We start from the raw sequence: 16,632 nt of genomic DNA on the forward strand, positions 1-16,632 counted from the left end.
TGAACAGGTCCAACCTTGGACACTAGGCAGGGTTGGGCCTGGTTACTACTTGGATGGGAATACTGGGTCGCCTGCCTGGTAATACTGGGTGCTGTAGGCAAGCCAGCAAGGGCCATTAAGCAGCTGTAAACCTTGGTACAACCTCCTTAGTTCTCAGTATTGTTTACCCTGCCTTCCCCTAAACTTAACTCATAGCCACCTTACCATTCATTCTCTTGTTAGAAATGCTGTTTACACCCTCAATAAAAGAAAGACGCTGGTTTCAGGAGAGGCAGAAGATGTTCTGTCTTCTCCCCAGCTGCCGTGGGTCTCATAGGTTGACCCTGAGTCCTCCATGCGCAGAGATTTCTATTGGCAGCCTCCAGGGCAGGGGGTTGTGGACAGAGAAGAACACACAGCAGCCGCTGTCTGTCGGGCCTCGCCACGTCCCAGGCTTATCAAGTTTATTTACATTATTTAATTCTTGCAACAACACATTCCTAAGGGAGGTGTTATTATTGGCACATGAGAAGTGTGACGCTTAGTGAAGTAGTCAGAGTGCAGCCAACATGTCTGACTCCAAAGGGGACATAAAGAGAAACTTTTTATTTGGGGAGGGAGGGATACTGGAAATTGAACCCGGGGTGCTCCATCTCCAAGATGCATCCCCGGCCTTTTTTATTCAGTGTGTGTGTGTGTGTGTGTGTGTGTGTGTGTGTGTGTGTGTGTATGTGTGTGTGTGTGAGACTGAGGATTTAACCCAGGAGCATTCTTCCTCCGAGCTACACCCCCAGCCCTATTTTTTATTCTTGATTTTGAAAATGTATTTTATTCTTTATATTGAGGGTATAAACAAAATTGTGGAGGGCCTCACTAAATAGCTGGGGCTGGCTATGAATCTGCTATCCTCCTGTCTCAGGCTCCCAAATACTGGGAGTACAAGTGTGCACTACCACACTCACTTCCTTTTTATTTCTAAACAGGTCTTCCCTAAGTTGCTGAGGGCCTTGACCCTCCCTACCTCCCAAGTACTGGGATTATAGGCATGTACCTTTGTGCCCAGCTCCTTAAATAGCAGAATTCAATTTATACTTTAAAAGACATGATAATCAGCAGGGTGTGGTGGCGCAAGCTTGTAATCCCTGAGCTTGGGAGGCTGAGACAGGAGGATCACACAGGTTCAAAACCAGCCTCTGCTATGTAGTGAGGCTCTCAGCAACTTAGTGAGACCCTGTTTCCAAATAAAGTATAAAATAGGTCTGGGAGTATAGCCCAGAGGTAGAAAAGGCCCTGGGTTCCACCCCCGGTAACACACACACACACACACACACACACACACACACACACAATAATCAGCTCTGGACACGGTGGAGTACAGTCGTAATTCCAGTATTTTGAAGGCTGAGACAGGAGGATTGCAGGTGTTTGGCCAGACTCAGCAATTTAGTGAAAGCATGTTTCAAAATAAAAAATATAATAGGGCTAGGGGTGTAAAATGCCCCTGGGTTTAGTCCCCAGTACAAATAAAAAAAAAAAAGATAATCCCTCACCCCTTGAAGGCCCATCCTACCTTTGAGGGAGAAGAAAGAGGGGTGCATTATACCTCACGCATACACATGCACACATTTAACAGACACACCCACACAGGTACACAGACATACACAGATACACACTGGCACCCTGGATTTCCTAGCCAGGGTGAGGACTCTGATGGGTGGGGTTCAGTTCACCCAGACACTAGTCCTCCTCCCTTCCCTGGAGCTAAATAAAAGTGAATAAATACCAAATAAATACAATTGGGGCCTGAGTCTCATCCGGCCTCCCCCTCCCCCCATGACCCGCAGGGCGGAGGAAGCAGTTTATCCTTGCCCCCTGCATCCACCAACCATCACTGCATCCCAGGGCAGAACACTAGGCAGGGCAGCCTGCGCCCTAGGGCTACTGCAGAAGCCCCCTGGCTATTCCAGCTGAGTCCTTTGCCTCAGTGCCAAGGGCAGCCGGGAGGGTGAGGTGATGTCCTGGTGCCCAGCAAGGGCTGCCAGGATGGTAAGGTGATGTCCTGGTGCCCAGCAAGGGCTGCCAGGATGGTAAGGTGATGTCCTGGTGCCCAGCAAGGGCTGCCCGGATGGTGAGGTTATTTCCTGCCTGCCCAGGAGCGCCGCCGGAGGATTTCCAGAATCTGAGCCCGGCGATGCAGCCAGTCCTGGGGAGCCGGGCGTGGCGTGGATGGTGCTGGCCGTGGCAAGAAGAAGCTGTATCGGAGGCGGGCGTTCTTTGTGTCTCCTGCCACCAGGACCTGCAGCATCAGGGGCTGGGCCAGTGGCCCGTGGCCGGACAACGTCTGTGAGGCCGCAGTGGCCCCACTGTAGCGCAAGCTGACTGCCCCAGGCAGTAGCACGTCTGTAGGAGAGGGCATTAGTGTGTATTCCCCATTAAGTGCATAGGAGCCATCAGGGAGCTTCAGAGCCAGATAGATGCTCCGGAGGCCAGGGGCCTCCTGCTGCCGGACAAGGACATGGGTGGCCCCTGCAGGGATAGTGACGACGTCATTGTATCCATACCTGCACAGAAAGAGCAGACCGGGCTCAGCATCTCCTGCATCCCTCTCAATTTTCTGAGCTGTTTGATTGATTATTGATTGAGTATTGGTTGTGTGCATGCATGTAGGGTTATATCCTCAAACCTACCCTGAGCTGCCCAGCCTATATCAGAGCTACATGCAAGTGAGGCCTCCTCTCTCTCATCTCACCCATACTGAAATCCTCTTTTTTTTTTTTTTTTTTTTTTGGTGGTACTAGAACCCAGGGCTTTCTACCTCTGAGCTACACTCCCAGACCTATTTTATACTTTATTTGGAAACAGGGTCTCACTAAGTTGCTGAGAGCCTCACTCAGTAGCTGAGGCTGGCTTCAAACCTGTGTGATACTCCTGTCTCAGCCTCCCAAGCGCGGGGATTACAAGCATGCACCACCATGCCCGGCCTGAAATCCTCTTTTTGATACTAGGATTGTACCACTGAGCTACATCCCAGGCTCTTTTTATTTATTTTTACTTTTTTATTTTATTTTATTGGCAACTAGGGGTTGAACCTGGGGCATTCTCTCTCTGAGCTGCACTCCCAGCCCTTTCTTCGTGTTTTTATTTGGAAACAGGGTCTTCCTAAGTTGCTGAGGCTGGCCTCCAACCTACAATCCTCCTCTCTCAGCTTCCCAAATCCTGGAATCACTAGTGTGGATTACCACATCCTATCCTTTTCATTTTTATCTGTCTCACTAATTTGCCCAGTTTGACCTCAAACTTGCAATCCTCCCGCCTCAGCCTCCTGAGTTGCACACCGTGCCCTGCCACACCTCTCTCACTGAGCTCCCTTCCAGCCCCCACATCTTAATGCCTGTGCAGTCCTTGCTTTCCCATGGAGATTCAGCTCAGAAGTCTCTGCTGGGGACGTCCTCCCTCCTGTTTCGAGGGCTCGCACTTGCTCTGTGCCCCCCTCTGTAGACGGCAGAACCACGTGCTGTTCACCTCTGCGTCCCCAGGACCCAGGAAAGCAGGGCACAGCATAAACGGAGACACAACCTGAATTTTCTGAAGGAACCGGACTGCTTGCTGCAGCTGGAACCGTCCCCAGCGCACACCATACACTTGTCAAACTTCTTCTTGGACCCGATGATGCGGTCGCAGCCAGCATGGATACAGCGGCCCTGGACACAGACCGAGGAGCTGTCTGGGGAGCAGGGGGTCCCGTCGACCACCTGAGAAGAGGACGGATGATGTAAAGAATTTCTCCAAAGTCAGGAGGGGCCCGAGTTCAGTGAGACGCAGGTCCCCACAGGGAGGGGCCTCGGGAAAGCTGAGGGCGGCTGGGGATGTGTGCAGGTGGGCCGCAGCCTCAGAGGGGAGGAGCAATGTCAGCGCAGCTACTAAAGAAGCCGCACTTCTCGGAGCGCTTTGCATCAGGCGTGTGCTAGATCTGTGCGAACATTAAAACTCAAACTGCTCTTTGAGGTTTCTACATAAGATCACCGTAGTTTAGAAAGATTAAGAAACTTGCCTAAAGGTTCCACGAGTGGGGGGCGGAGGAGCCAAGATGGGAATTTTAGATCTGTCAGCCTTAGCACCAAGTCCGGAACCTGACGGCACTGGCTCCGGGTGGACACTAGAGGGCAGCCAACCCGTGGGAATTCTCCACAGGAGGAAGCCTAAAGCTCCTAGGGTGTTTTCTCTTCTGCGCTTTGGACCCGCACCCCTATCACCGAGAGGGAGTGTGAGGACATAGGTCAAGTCCAGGAAGTCTGTCCACCAAGGGGCAGGCTATCCACAACTGTATTTTTATTTTTTTTAGTGTTTTTTTTTAGGCGTTAAACCCAGGAGCATTTAACCTTCAAGCCACACCCCCAGCCCTTCTTATTTTTGTATTTGGAAACAGGGTCTCACTAAGTTGCTGAACATCTCACAGATTTGCCGATGCTGGCCTCAAACCTGCAATCCTCCTGTCTCAACCTCCCAAGTACTCAGGTTACAGGTGTGTACCACCGTGCCTGGCTCACCCACTATAATTTGACAGAGGCACCCATAGAAAAGAGGGTCAAAGTCTTGCCCAAAGGGCCCTCACTTTCAGTCTCACCAAATGCAGCACAAGAAAGTGGAAAGCAAGAGGGAAGGAAGGAAGCCGGCACAGAGTGGCCGCCCTGGCCCCGGCCCATCATCTGTGCTCTTTTGTGGGTAGGTCTGCGTGGGCTGTGGCCGGCCTGCCATGGCTGTTCAGATGCCGGCTCTTTGGCAGGATCTTTGCCACGGGGGTACAGAAGGACCAGTGGTGAGCTCACGAGTACAGCCAGGGGCTTCCAGTTTCTCACCCGGGGCTCCAGCACGTAGTAGTAGCCCAGTGCCCGGGCCTGGCAGGTGAGCTTGCACTGATCCTGGGGGGCCACCCCTGTGTAGCGAGGGACCCAGTCCATGGGCCCCGGGAAGCTCTTGAAGAGGTCGGTGTGGTGGTTGTAGGCTGCACACTGCTCCTCGCGGAAGGTCAGCGCTGTGGGGGTGAAAGGGGCCATCAGAGCCCCTCTCTGCTCACGCTGTCCCCCAAACCCTCCACCCGGACCCTGGCAGCCTTACCCGCATGGCCCTCGTCCCTCACAGGGACAGTTCTCGGAAGGTAAAGCCACACCTGCAGCTGCAGGGCACCAGCGCCTCCTGCCCTGTGTGGGTCCCGCCCTCTGAGGACAGTCCCTCCCGGGTGCCATGTCTCCTGCCCCTCACCTGAGCCAGTTGGACAGGGCTCCGTGTTGCAGGAGCGGAAGCGTGTGCGGCGACCCTCACAGTACTTGCCACCATTCCGGGGGACGGGCCTCGTGCAGTCCCGGAAGGAGAACTGGACGCCACCCCCACAGCTCCGAGAGCAGTCACCCCACGGTCCCCAGGAGCCCCAGCCCCCGGCCTGAGGGACCTGCAGAGGTACAGAATGGACGGAAGGTGGGTGACCGTGTTCTCATGTGGACTCAGGGCCAGTCCCCGCTCCCCCAGCCCCGGGCCAGACCCTGCCCCACACTCTCACGTTGAAGTCCTGGAGTTGGTCCAGGGGTAGGCAGCGGCCACCCATGCAGGCCTGCGCAGGGCCACAGGGGGTGCCATCGGCCCAAGGAGAGTGCTTGGTCTGGCACATGGCATGACCATTGAGGTGGCCCGAACACCAGAGGGCAGCACAGGGAGGTGGCAGCTGTGGACAGTGGTGTGAGTCCGGCCCAAAGGTAAGCTGGCACTGGCGGTCAGCGCCATAATCTTTGCCTGGGAAAGTCACAGGCAGATGCAGGGGAGCAGCTGGTTTGTCTAAGAGACAGTGGCCTGGGAAGAGGATGGAGACAGAGTCAGTACAGCACTGCAGGGGCATCCAGGACTGCCAGCCCAAAGCTCAGGCTCCCTAGGACCTGCAGGGTCCTGGAAAGAATCCTAGGGCTGTAGCTGGGCGTGGTGGTGCACACCTGCAATCCCAGTGTTTGGGAGACTGAAACAGGAGGATTGCAGGTTCAAGGACAGTCTCAGAAAGTAGTGAGACTTATCAACCTAGCAAGACCCTGTTTGGTGGCGCACACTTGTAATCCCCACGCTTGGGAGGTGGAGACAGGAGGATTGCGCAGGTTCGAAGCCAGCCTCGCTAAGAGACCCTGTTTCCAAATAAAATATAAAATAGGTCTGGGACTGTAGCCTGGAGGTAGAAGGGTTCCATCCCCAGTATCACCAAAAAAAAAATAATAATAATAAAAATAAAAAAATAAGCGGGGCGTGGTGGCGCACGCTTGAAATCCCCGCACTTGGGAGGCGGAGATAAGAGGATTGCGCAGGTTCGAAGCCAGTCGTGCTGGCTTAGGAGACCCTGTTTCCAAATAGAAATATAAAAAATAGGTGTCTGGGAGTGTAGCCCGGAGGTAGAAGGGTTTCCAGGAACCCCAGTGCCACCAAAATAATAAATAAATAATTTTTAAATTTTTAAAATAAAAAAAATAAAATGGGGTTGTGTGTAAAATAGGGCTGTGTGTAGCTTGGAGGTACACTGCCCCTGGGTTCCATCTCCAGTAAAACACACACACACACCACTCCACCCTAGGGCTGTCAGAGGCTTTTCATGCGTGCGGTACTGGGGAGGTTGAACTCAGGAGTGTTCTAAGCCACACCGCCAGCTGTTTTTGACTTTGAAATAACCTCAAACGGGTGGATCCTCCTGCCTTAGCCTCCCAAGTACTGGAATTACAAGCGTTCGCCACCATGCCTGACTTTTCCACCTATTCTTAACCAGAATTCTTGAGTCTTCTGATCAACAGCCCTGTCCAGGCACAATGCTCTTCTCGCATGCTTCATTGAGTAATAGACAAGGCAGCCCTCCCTCCCAGCTAGCCCGTTCCAGTGATGGACGGGTCTAGCCCTTAAAAGGTCACTTCTAATTTTTTTTTTTTTTTTTTTTTGCAGGTCTGGGGGTGGAACAGGGGCATTCGACCTCCGAGCTACATCCCCTGCCCTATTTTTTTTTTAATTCTTTATTATGAAACAGGGTCTCACTGAGTTGCTGAGGGCCTCACTAAGTAGCTGAGGCTGTCCGAGAACCACTATCCTCTGGTTTCAGCTTCCTGAATGCTGGGATTACAATCGTGTGCCACCACGCTCAGACTAATTATTTTTTTTTTTTTATGGTACTGGGGATTTAATCCAGGGGCCTTCTACCTCTGAGCTATACCTCCAGACCTATTTTATATTTTATAAGGAAACAGGATCTCACTGAGTTGCTGAGAGCCTCACTAAGCTGCTGAGGCTGGCTTCAAACCTGCGATCCTCCTGCCTCAGCCTCCCAAGCGCCCAGCTGGTCACTTCTAATTCTAAGGAGCCAGTCTTTGCCTCCCCTAGCAGAGCCATTTGCTCTGGTGGAAAGTAAGGACCACACAAGGCAGCAGCATTTCTCCTCCACACTGCAGGGCAGTACACTGGAAGGGTCCGGTGGAGACTGTGGGGACCCTGGCAGAAGTAAAAGTACAGGGGCAGGAACTGAGCTCCACCCAGGGGAAGGGAGTCTGTGGCTCACCGTAGCCATTATCCAGGAAGTCTGTGATGAAGCGGGCGCTGCAGGGGGACCAAGGCTCTTCAGGGTCCACGTGAGCCATCACGGGGGCCATGACATGGCGGGAGGCGCTCCCGTGTCCATTCAGGCTGGCGCAGGGCTTGGAGTTGTCATGGAGCATGTTGAAGACGTGTCCTGGGAGGGCAGAGGGCCCGCTAGCATCCCTGGGTCCCATCCCTGGGTCCTCAGGGGCTCTGCTGGTAGTCTGGTTGCAGCTGCGGGTGATCAGATCCACTTTCCACCTCCTGCACCCCCTCTGGGGTGAGAGTCTCGCTAAGTTGCCACTGCTGGCCTTGAGCCTACAATCCTCCTAGTTCAGCCTCCCAAGTGCTGGGTTACAAGAGTGGGCCACCATGCCCAGCTCCTACTCATTTTCCACTGTAGCCAACATTCCCAATTCTGAACCCCTGTCCCTCACTGATCACACACACACACACACACACACACACACACACACACACACACACAATCTTATTTAAGAGCAAAATCTGTTTGCCTACCCCAGAGCATAGAAGGACAATGGTCCTGGACCTAGCCCGAGGAGAAGGAGGCAACACCTTGGGACCCCTTTTGAGTCCCAGTGAGCTCTTCCTTGGTGCTGCCCTCAGCTGTCCCGTGCCCGTGGCCACACCCCCACCTTACCTAGTTCATGAGCCGCAGTGAAGGCTGACTGGAGCCCATCATCCTCCACGACTGCACAGCTCCGAGCCGGGTCACACACAGTACCCACGTCAGCCATTCCCAGAGTGTCACAAGTGGAGACCCCGCACAGGTCCTGTGGAGAGAGACCGCAGGGGTCCATGGGGAGCCAAGGTAACTGGGGCCACTGGACCAAGACCCAGGTTAGTGGGGGCCTGGGTGCTGAGTCCTGGCGGTGTGACTGGGGCTGGGACCGGTGCTGCACAGATAAAGGGCCACCATTTATCTCAGCCTATGCAGTGACACCTGTGTGTGTTGGGGGGGATTTGATCAGGGTCTCACCTGGTGGGTAAAGAGAATGGCTGCCGCCCATGCAATGATACCTGTGGGGGGGGGCGGTGATCAGGGTCTCAGCCTATGCAGTGACACGTGTGTGTGTGTGTGTGTGTGTGTGTGTGTGTGTGTGTGTAGTGTGTGTGATCAGGGTCTCAGCCTATGCAGTGACACCTGTGTGTGTGTGTGTGGAGGGGGTGATCAGGGTCTCAGCCTATGCAGTGACACCTGTGTGTGTGTGTGGAGGGGTGATCAGGGTCTCAGCCTATACAGTGACACCTGTGTGTGCGTGTGTGTGTGTAGGGGGTGATCAGGGTCTCAGCCTATGCAGTGACACCCGTGTGTGGATGTGTGGACTGTGTGATCAGGGTCTCAGCCTATGCAGTGACACCTGTGTGTGTGTGTGTGGAGTGTGTGATCAGGGTCTCAGCCTATGCAGTGACACCTGTGTGTGTGTGTGGAGTGTGTGATCAGGGTCTCAGCCTATGCAGTGACACCTGTGTGTGTGTGTGTGTGGAGTGTGTGATCAGGGTCTCAGCCTATGCAGTGACACCTGTGTGTGTGTGTGTGTGTGTGTGAAGTGTGTGATCAGGGTCTCAGCCTATGCAGTGACACCTGTGTGTGTGTGTGTGGACTGTGTGATCAGGGTCTCAGCCTATGCAGTGACACCTGTGTGTGTGTGTGTGTGGAGTGTGTGATCAGGGTCTCAGCCTATGCAGTGACACCTGTGTGTGTGTGTGTGTGTGTGTATGTGTGTAGTGTGTGATCAGGGTCTCAGTCTATGCAGTGACACCTGTGTGTGTGTGTGTGTGTGTGTGTGTGTGTGTGGAGTGTGTGATCAGGGTCTCAGCCTATGCAGTGACACCTGTGTGTGTGTGGAGTGTGTGATCAGGGTCTCATCCTATGCAGTGACACCTGTCTGTGTGTGTGGAGTATGTGATCAGGGTCTCAGCCTATGCAGTGACACCTGTCTGTGTGTGTGTGTTTGTGTGTGTAGTGTGTGATCAGGGTCTCAGCCTATGCAGTGACACCCGTGTGTGGATGTGTGGACTGTGTGATCAGGGTCTCAGCCTATGCAGTGACACGTGTGTGTGTGTGTGTGTGTGTGTGTGTGTGTGTGTGGACTGTGTGATCAGGGTCTCAGCCTATGCAGTGACACCTGTGTGTGTGTGTGTGTGTGTCGATGTGTGGACTGTGTGATCAGGGTCTCAGCCTATGCAGTGACACCTGTGTGTGTGTGTGTGTGGAGTGTGTGATCAGGGTCTCAGCCTATGCAGTGACACCTGTGTGTGTGTGTGTGGACTGTGTGATCAGGGTCTCAGCCTATGCAGTGACACCTGTGTGTGTGTGTGTAGTGTGTGATCAGGGTCTCAGCCTATGCAGTGACACCTGTGTGTGTGTGTGTGTGTGTGTGTGTGAAGTGTGTGATCAGGGTCTCAGCCTATGCAGTGACACCTGTGTGTGTGTGTGTGGACTGTGTGATCAGGGTCTCAGCCTATGCAGTGACACCTGTGTGTGTGTGTGTGGACTGTGTGATCAGGGTCTCAGCCTATGCAGTGACACCTGTGTGTGTGTGTGGAGTGTGTGATCAGGGTCTCAGCCTATGCAGTGACACCTGTGTGTGTGTGTGTGTGTGTGTGTGTGTGTGTGTGTGTATGTGTGAAGTGTGTGATCAGGGTCTCAGCCTATGCAGTGACACCTGTGTGTGTGTGTGTGGAGTGTGTGATCAGGGTCTCAGCCTATGCAGTGACACCTGTGTGTGTGTGTGTGTGTGTAGTGTGTGATCAGGGTCTCAGCCTATGCAGTGACACCTGTGTGTGTGTGGGGGGGGTGATCAGGGTCTCACCTGGCGGGTAAAGAGAATGGCTGTGTCAAAGTGGTCCGGATCCAAGTCCTCAGGCGTGTTGAGGTTTCTCTGCCAGGCACAGAAGTTGCGCAGAGTCTGGGCGGCGCTGGGCTCCACTTGGGGCCCCTCCTCACCTGACCCCAGAATAACCAGCCGCGTCACCACCAAGCTGACAGGGTTGCGGATGCTGGGGTGCTTGAAGGCCTTGGCTGCGGCTGCCATAACTGTCAACAGGTAGTGCTTCAGCCCTGTGCCGTGGAAGGCCACCATCTTGTCATCTGCCACCACCAGGGTCTCCACGAATCTACTCAAGGAGGCAAATCGCTGGGGAGGAAGAGGAGAGGAGGAGCCTGGAATGGCCTCCCAGGCCCCTGATCACTCCTCTCTCCCTAGCTTCCTGGGTCTGGAGCTCAGCAGAGCCAGCTGGAACCCACATACCCAGCAGGATTCCTAAAGAGTCTGGGCTGGACCCTCCCCCAGCCCCAAGTTGCTGGGCTGGTTCCTCAGCAGTAACAACGCTGAGGAATCAGCTGTTGGTTCTGAGAAGGGGAGGAGATGCCGATGCCACGTCCTGGCCTCCGAAGGGCTCCAGAGATGAAGAGCGACTGGATTGCCTCCAGGAGACGGCTTTGGGGTCCCCCGGGCCTGAGTGTGCCTAACCCTGTGGTGACTAGAGCTGAGCTGCAACGTGTCTGCCCGGTGTGGTTGGAGGAACAATTCAGTCAGCAGCTAGGGCCAGGGCCAGATCTCAGCGTGGCGGGCTGAGCGTCTGGTCTGGATTAAAGCTGAAGAGGGAGGCGGGAGGAAGGAAGGGAATAAGGGGGAGACCCAGAGTGGGAGGGAGGAAAGGATGGAGCCTCGGGCAGCCTCAGAGTGGGTGCAGTGTGGGAAGAGGGCTGGCCAGGAGCTGTAGGGTGCCTTTCCTCCCCCGGCTCATTCCTGTCCTACTTTGCAGCTCATCAGAACAATTTCAAGGCAGTAGCAGAAGCCAGAGGCCAGTCCCTAGGGTCTCAGATCTTTGCTTCTTAGCTGGCTGTGGGGGTGCAAATCAGTGGGGCAGAGAGAAGAGCCACAGCCAAGGGGCTGTTAGGAGAGCTTTGTGCCAGGGACTGGATCCATAGGGACCACAGGCAGGCAGGCTGGGGAGGGGGACAATCCTTCCCAGCCCAGAGTATCTGACGCACTCTGGGAACCCTCAGAGGGGATCCGTGGTTTGGCTAGGAGAAGGGCTGGGGCAGAGAGAGGCCAGAGCTTTCCCAAGAAAAGAGGCTGGTGAGCCAGGGATGGTGGTACATGTTAGTAATCCCAGTATTAGGGAGGCTGAGGCAGGAGTAACACAGGTTCCTGACTAGCCTTAGCACCTTAGTAAGTCCCTCTGCAACTTAGTGAGACCCTGTTTCAAAATAAATAATAAGCTGGATGTGATGGTACATGCCTGTAATCCCAGTACTTGGGAGGCTGAGATAAGAGGATTGACAGCCTCATTAGTAGTGAGGCTCAAATCGGCCTGGCAAGACCCTGTTTCAAAATAAGAAATAAAATCAGACTGGAGGTATGTCCCCAGTAGCACACACACAAAAAAAAAGAATAAGGCTGGGGATGTCTCTCAGAGGTAGAATCCTCCCGGGTTCAATCCCCAGTACCACGAAAAAAAAAGAGAGAGAAAAAGAGAGGAGGCTGGTGAGAAGAAGAAAGGCAGAGGAGGGAGGCAGAGCAGCCAGCAGTGAAACTGGGTGAAGAAAGGTCAAGAGGGTCAGTGGGGCAGCCACGATGAAGGCCACGGCAGGACACAGGTCCCAGGTTGCCTACCTTGGCTCTTCGCGGGCTGGGGCCGGGGCTCCCGGGAGGAGCTTTGACGGTGCACATGGGACCCTGGCCGCTGGCAGGACTCTTTCGGCGTAGGACGTGAGCCCCCGGACCCCCAGCAGAATTAAGGGTGCCCCCTTCTAGGGGCTGCAGGTGGAGTTCGGCGCCTTGGTACTGCAACACTCCCAGCAGGGCTCCCCGGTCCCAGTGCAGAGACGCCACGGACTCCGGGTCTCTGTTGATGGTGCCGGTCAGATAGGTGCCGGGCTCCGCCCCGCCCAGCACCTCAGGCGCCCGGCCCAGGTACTGCACCGTCAGCCCCTCGACCTGCACACCAGGGTCCTGCTCCAGCTCCAGCAACAGCGTCTCCCCGAAGGCCGGCAGGCGGTACAAGAGCCGGGCAGGGGAGCCCACGCCTAGCAATTCACTGCCATTGAGCCTCTCTGGAAACACGATCTCCTCCTCCCGGGGGAAGGGGCTGGCCGGCTGGGCAGAGGGCAGGAGGCCGGACAGCAGCAACGGAAGCAGCCACTGCAGCCCCGAGAGGGGCAGAGCAGGGAGCCACAGGCGCGGCTGAGCCCCCCACAGCCAGCGCCCCGCAGAGCCCCTCCGGGGACGCAGGCAGGTCACAGGCATGGCAGGGACCCCAAGTCCTCCTGGCTGTGGAAAGCTCCTCTCAAAACCTGGGCCTGGTCTCCAAGGTCACAGGCAGTTTTCAGAGGGGCTGAGGACCATCAGAAGAGGCAGAGAAAACTTCACCCTTAAACTTAAAGGCGGTACCCATTCCTCCAAAGCCCTCTTGGCCCTGCTTGCCTAGGTCTTTGTCTCTCCCTGCCTGTTCTGCAGCTTCCCAACCTCTGCCTCTGTACAGCTCTGTCTGGTCTCGCCTCCCTGCCTGCCCTGCCTCTCTCTGCCTCTCTCCCCTGTCTATGTCTGTGGGTCTCCCCGTGGACTCTCCCCGCCAGCTCTTTTAAGCATCCACGGTTTCTGTGATTGGCTGATCTGAAAGCCACTCAGCCTCCACTCTGTCGATGAGACTTCCTAGACTCATCGACAGATTGTGCTTCCTAGACTCCTAATTTTTGTTTTCCTTAAAAGAAAAGAGAGAGAGAGAGAGAGAGAGAGAGAGAGAGAGAGAGAGAGAGAGAGACTAGCCCAGGGGAGGGGAATCTCTAGCAGCCGGATGGATTCGAGGCACCCAGCCAGCTGATGACATAGCCTTTTCCCAAACTCCACATCAGCCCTGAGCTGTCTCTTTCCCTTTTTGGTGGGACAGAGCCCCAGGGGAGGTGGGGAGTCAGGGAAAGGTCTTGGCCAGTGCGCACAGTTAGACGTCTGTCCTGGGAGAATCCATCCTGGGAGAATTCCTGGGAGAATTGAGGCACTGCCCCAATTTCTTCGAGGCTCTGTCCATGCTGTCCTCTGCCTGGGTTCGTGGGGGTGGGGAACAGTCCAGGAAGCGCCCAGAGGGGAGAACAAGGCAAGGAGGCGGCTTGGCAAGAGTTTCTGCAGAGTAGAGGAGGTGGAGAGCTGGGGGCCAGGGGGCAGTGGTCGTCGGAGAAGCTACTGCTCAGGAGTAGACTGGATCTGCTCAAGTGGGCAAGGAAGAGGCAGGAAGGGTTGACTCACTTTTCCTTTAATAGGAGGATTCAGAACCTACCTTATCCCTTCCCTCCCTGGGCGCTCCCTTTCTGAATTGCTACTACCTCCCTCCTGCCACACCCCTCCAAAGCAGCAACCAGAACTGCAGTTAGCCTCTGCTCTCCCCAGGGGTCCTTCCTCTTTGCTCCTCCCTGGCCTAGCTCCAGGGAGCTTCACCCAGGTTCTTGGCCCGGCTCCTACCCACTTCCGGCTACCCTGAACTCCCCCAGCCCCGAGTCAGCTAGCCCTTACCACAAGTAAGACAATCTGAGGAAATTCCCAGCTGGCTCCTTCCTCTGTCCCCACCTTGCCCTAAGAACCCCATCGTTCCTGGAATATCATGTAATCTTTGCCTTCTTGTGCTCCTGGGGTGGGAGAGAGGTGGCTGAGGAGAAGGGGTGACGTCAGGGAAAGGAAGTGAATGAACAGGGCCTTAGGGTAGACTCTCAAGGCAATAAAGTAAAGGGTCCAGGAATAGGGCTTCACCCCACCCTGTGGTCAATTATTTCCCCAGGAAATCCCTAGGAAGGAGAGTACACTCAGCAGTCCCTTCCCTTCCCAGAGCAGGACACCTCCCCCTGTCCCCATTCCTTCTGGTCCCCCCACATCATATCCGCCAAGATACTCCCTCTCCTCCTCCCTTCCTGCCCAGGTCACTAACCTGCCTGGTGCCCATCACTTGTGATGTCACTCAGCCAGTTCTTTTGACCCTCCCTGATCCTAAGGAGAGGGGCCTGGGGCCAGAGGGATCAGACAAGGGATGGGAGACCAGCCAGGGCAGGGGCAAGAGGAGCCGTCACCAGAGGACTCCTACCAGCCCTTTCCCTCTCCCCATCTGGGGTGAAGACAAAGGGGGTGACTAATCCAGAGGAGACAAAGGCCCTCAGATCCGCAGCAGCAGTGTGGGAGGGGATGTTGGCAGCAGGAGGCAGAAGGGACAGAAGCTGCAGTGTCCTAGGGGCCCCCAGGAGCCCTCCCGGTCCCAGCTCAAGCCCGGGGCCAAACAGCCCAGAGGACCTGACTTCTCCTAGGCTGGATTGAGGCAAATGAGTATACACTCCCCCTCCCACCCACTCCTGTCACCACATTTGCTGCTTCAGCTACAGAGGGAGAGACAGCCAAAAAGAAGAGTGGGGAACGTGGAGGGGAAGGAGCCCAGCCCCGCCATGCCCTGGCTCTGCGGGGCAGCTCATCCCAGGGCCTGACCAGCTCCCACAGCCAGGGGCTGGCCCCACCCTTTGGTACAGATCCCATTAGGTCAATTCTCAGGCTGGAAGTCTGGCTTTCCCCCTTTTTTGCAACAAAATTCTCTGCCTCTGCCACTCCCTAGTCTGTCTGTTCCACCCTGCTGCCACTGTTGGTGGGCTGTGTCCCAGGGACCCCGCCTAGGGGAGAGCAGGGGAAGTCCTCTGTCCAGGCTCAGCGTGGGAAGTTGTACAAACTCAGCGGGTGGGTGGCCCAGCTGGAGCTGGGCTTGGAGGGGGATCAAGAGACAGAAATTCACTCCAAGGCGGGAAAACTCTGTCTACAAGAACTGGGATCTAGTTGGGCAGAGTGGCACACACTTGTCACCCCAGTACTTGGGAGGCTGAGAAAGGAGGATGTCAGGTTTGCGGCCTACTTAGTGAGACCCTGTTTCAAAATAAAGAATAAAAATAGGGCTGGGGGTATCGCTTGAAGGCAGAATACCCCTGAGTTCAATCCCACTGCCAGAAAAAAAAAAAAAAAATTGGGATCATGCTGGGATTGGTGGCAAGTGCCAGTTATCCCAGTACCTGGGAGGCTGAAACAAGAAGGGTAGCAAGTTCAAGACCAGCCTCAGCAGTTCAGTGAGACTCACAGCAACCCAGCCGGGACAAGGTGGCTCCTGCACACCCCTGCCCCAAAGCGGTGGGCTTGGCACTGGACTGTTTGTGTTTGGCGGTAGCTCTTAGACTCGCCCAGACACTTGGGTCCCCTTCCCCAATCCTGACCCAGGACATCTGGAAATTAATCGGCTTTCCTGGTTCCAAATTGTTTCGATTCCAGGATAGGGAGGTTATTGGCAAAAAGCCTGGGGCTACCCCCAGAAGGGCAGGGCCCAGACAGCTGGACTGCCAGACTGCAGCAAGAAACCCTGTTTTGAAACAAAAACAAAAACAAAAATAAGCCAGGCAAAGTGGAACACATCTGCCCCATCAACTGGTGAGACTCATCAACTTAGCAAGACCCTGTTTCAAAATAAAAAAATAAATAAAATAGGGCTGGAGTCCATCCTCAGCACACATACAAAAAAAAATTTTTTTTAAAGGGCTGGGGGTGTAATTTGAAGGTAGAATACCCTTGATTCCATCCCTGGTATCAAATACACAAAAAAAGAACTTGGGATCATAGACTAGTGTGCTGGCCCAAGCCCATAATCCCAGTTCATGGGAGGCTGAGATAGGAAGATGACAAATTGGAGGCTGGTTCCAGCAACTTAGCCAGACCCTCAACAATACAGCAAGAACCTGTTTCAAAATGAAAATATAAAAAGCCAAGTATGGTGGCGCACGCTTGTAATCCCAGCATTTGGGAGGCTGAGATAGAAGGATCTGAATTCCTGGACAGCCTCAGCTACTTAGTGAGGCCCTTTGCAACTCAGTGAGACCCTGTTTCAAAATAAAGAATAAAAATTAGGGCTTGGGGTGTCCCTCAGAGGTAGAATGCCACTGGGTTCCATCCCCAATACCGCAAAAATAAATAAGTAAAAATATAAAAATAAAAAAGGCTGGAGGTGCGATTTGGAGGTAGAACGCCCCTGGAT

General features: G+C 54.6%; 1 protein-coding gene across 1 annotated transcript; it reads right to left on the minus strand.

Annotated features, from left to right (window-relative positions):
- Positions 1–2,113: 2,113 nt before the first annotated feature.
- On the minus strand, positions 2,114–12,842 carry ADAMTS4 (ADAM metallopeptidase with thrombospondin type 1 motif 4; the record flags this gene model as incomplete). Its single annotated transcript, XM_080691516.1, has 9 exons — positions 2,114–2,540; positions 3,556–3,731; positions 4,836–5,011; positions 5,239–5,425; positions 5,534–5,820; positions 7,547–7,717; positions 8,225–8,357; positions 10,401–10,724; positions 12,210–12,842. 9 exons carry the CDS (start codon positions 12,840–12,842, stop codon positions 2,114–2,116), a joined length of 2,514 nt encoding a protein of 837 aa, XP_080547642.1.
- Positions 12,843–16,632: the final 3,790 nt, after the last annotated feature.

This window comes from Muscardinus avellanarius, assembly GCF_963383645.1.
Source record: "Muscardinus avellanarius genome assembly, chromosome: 3".
Classification (NCBI taxonomy): Eukaryota; Metazoa; Chordata; class Mammalia; order Rodentia; family Gliridae; genus Muscardinus; species Muscardinus avellanarius.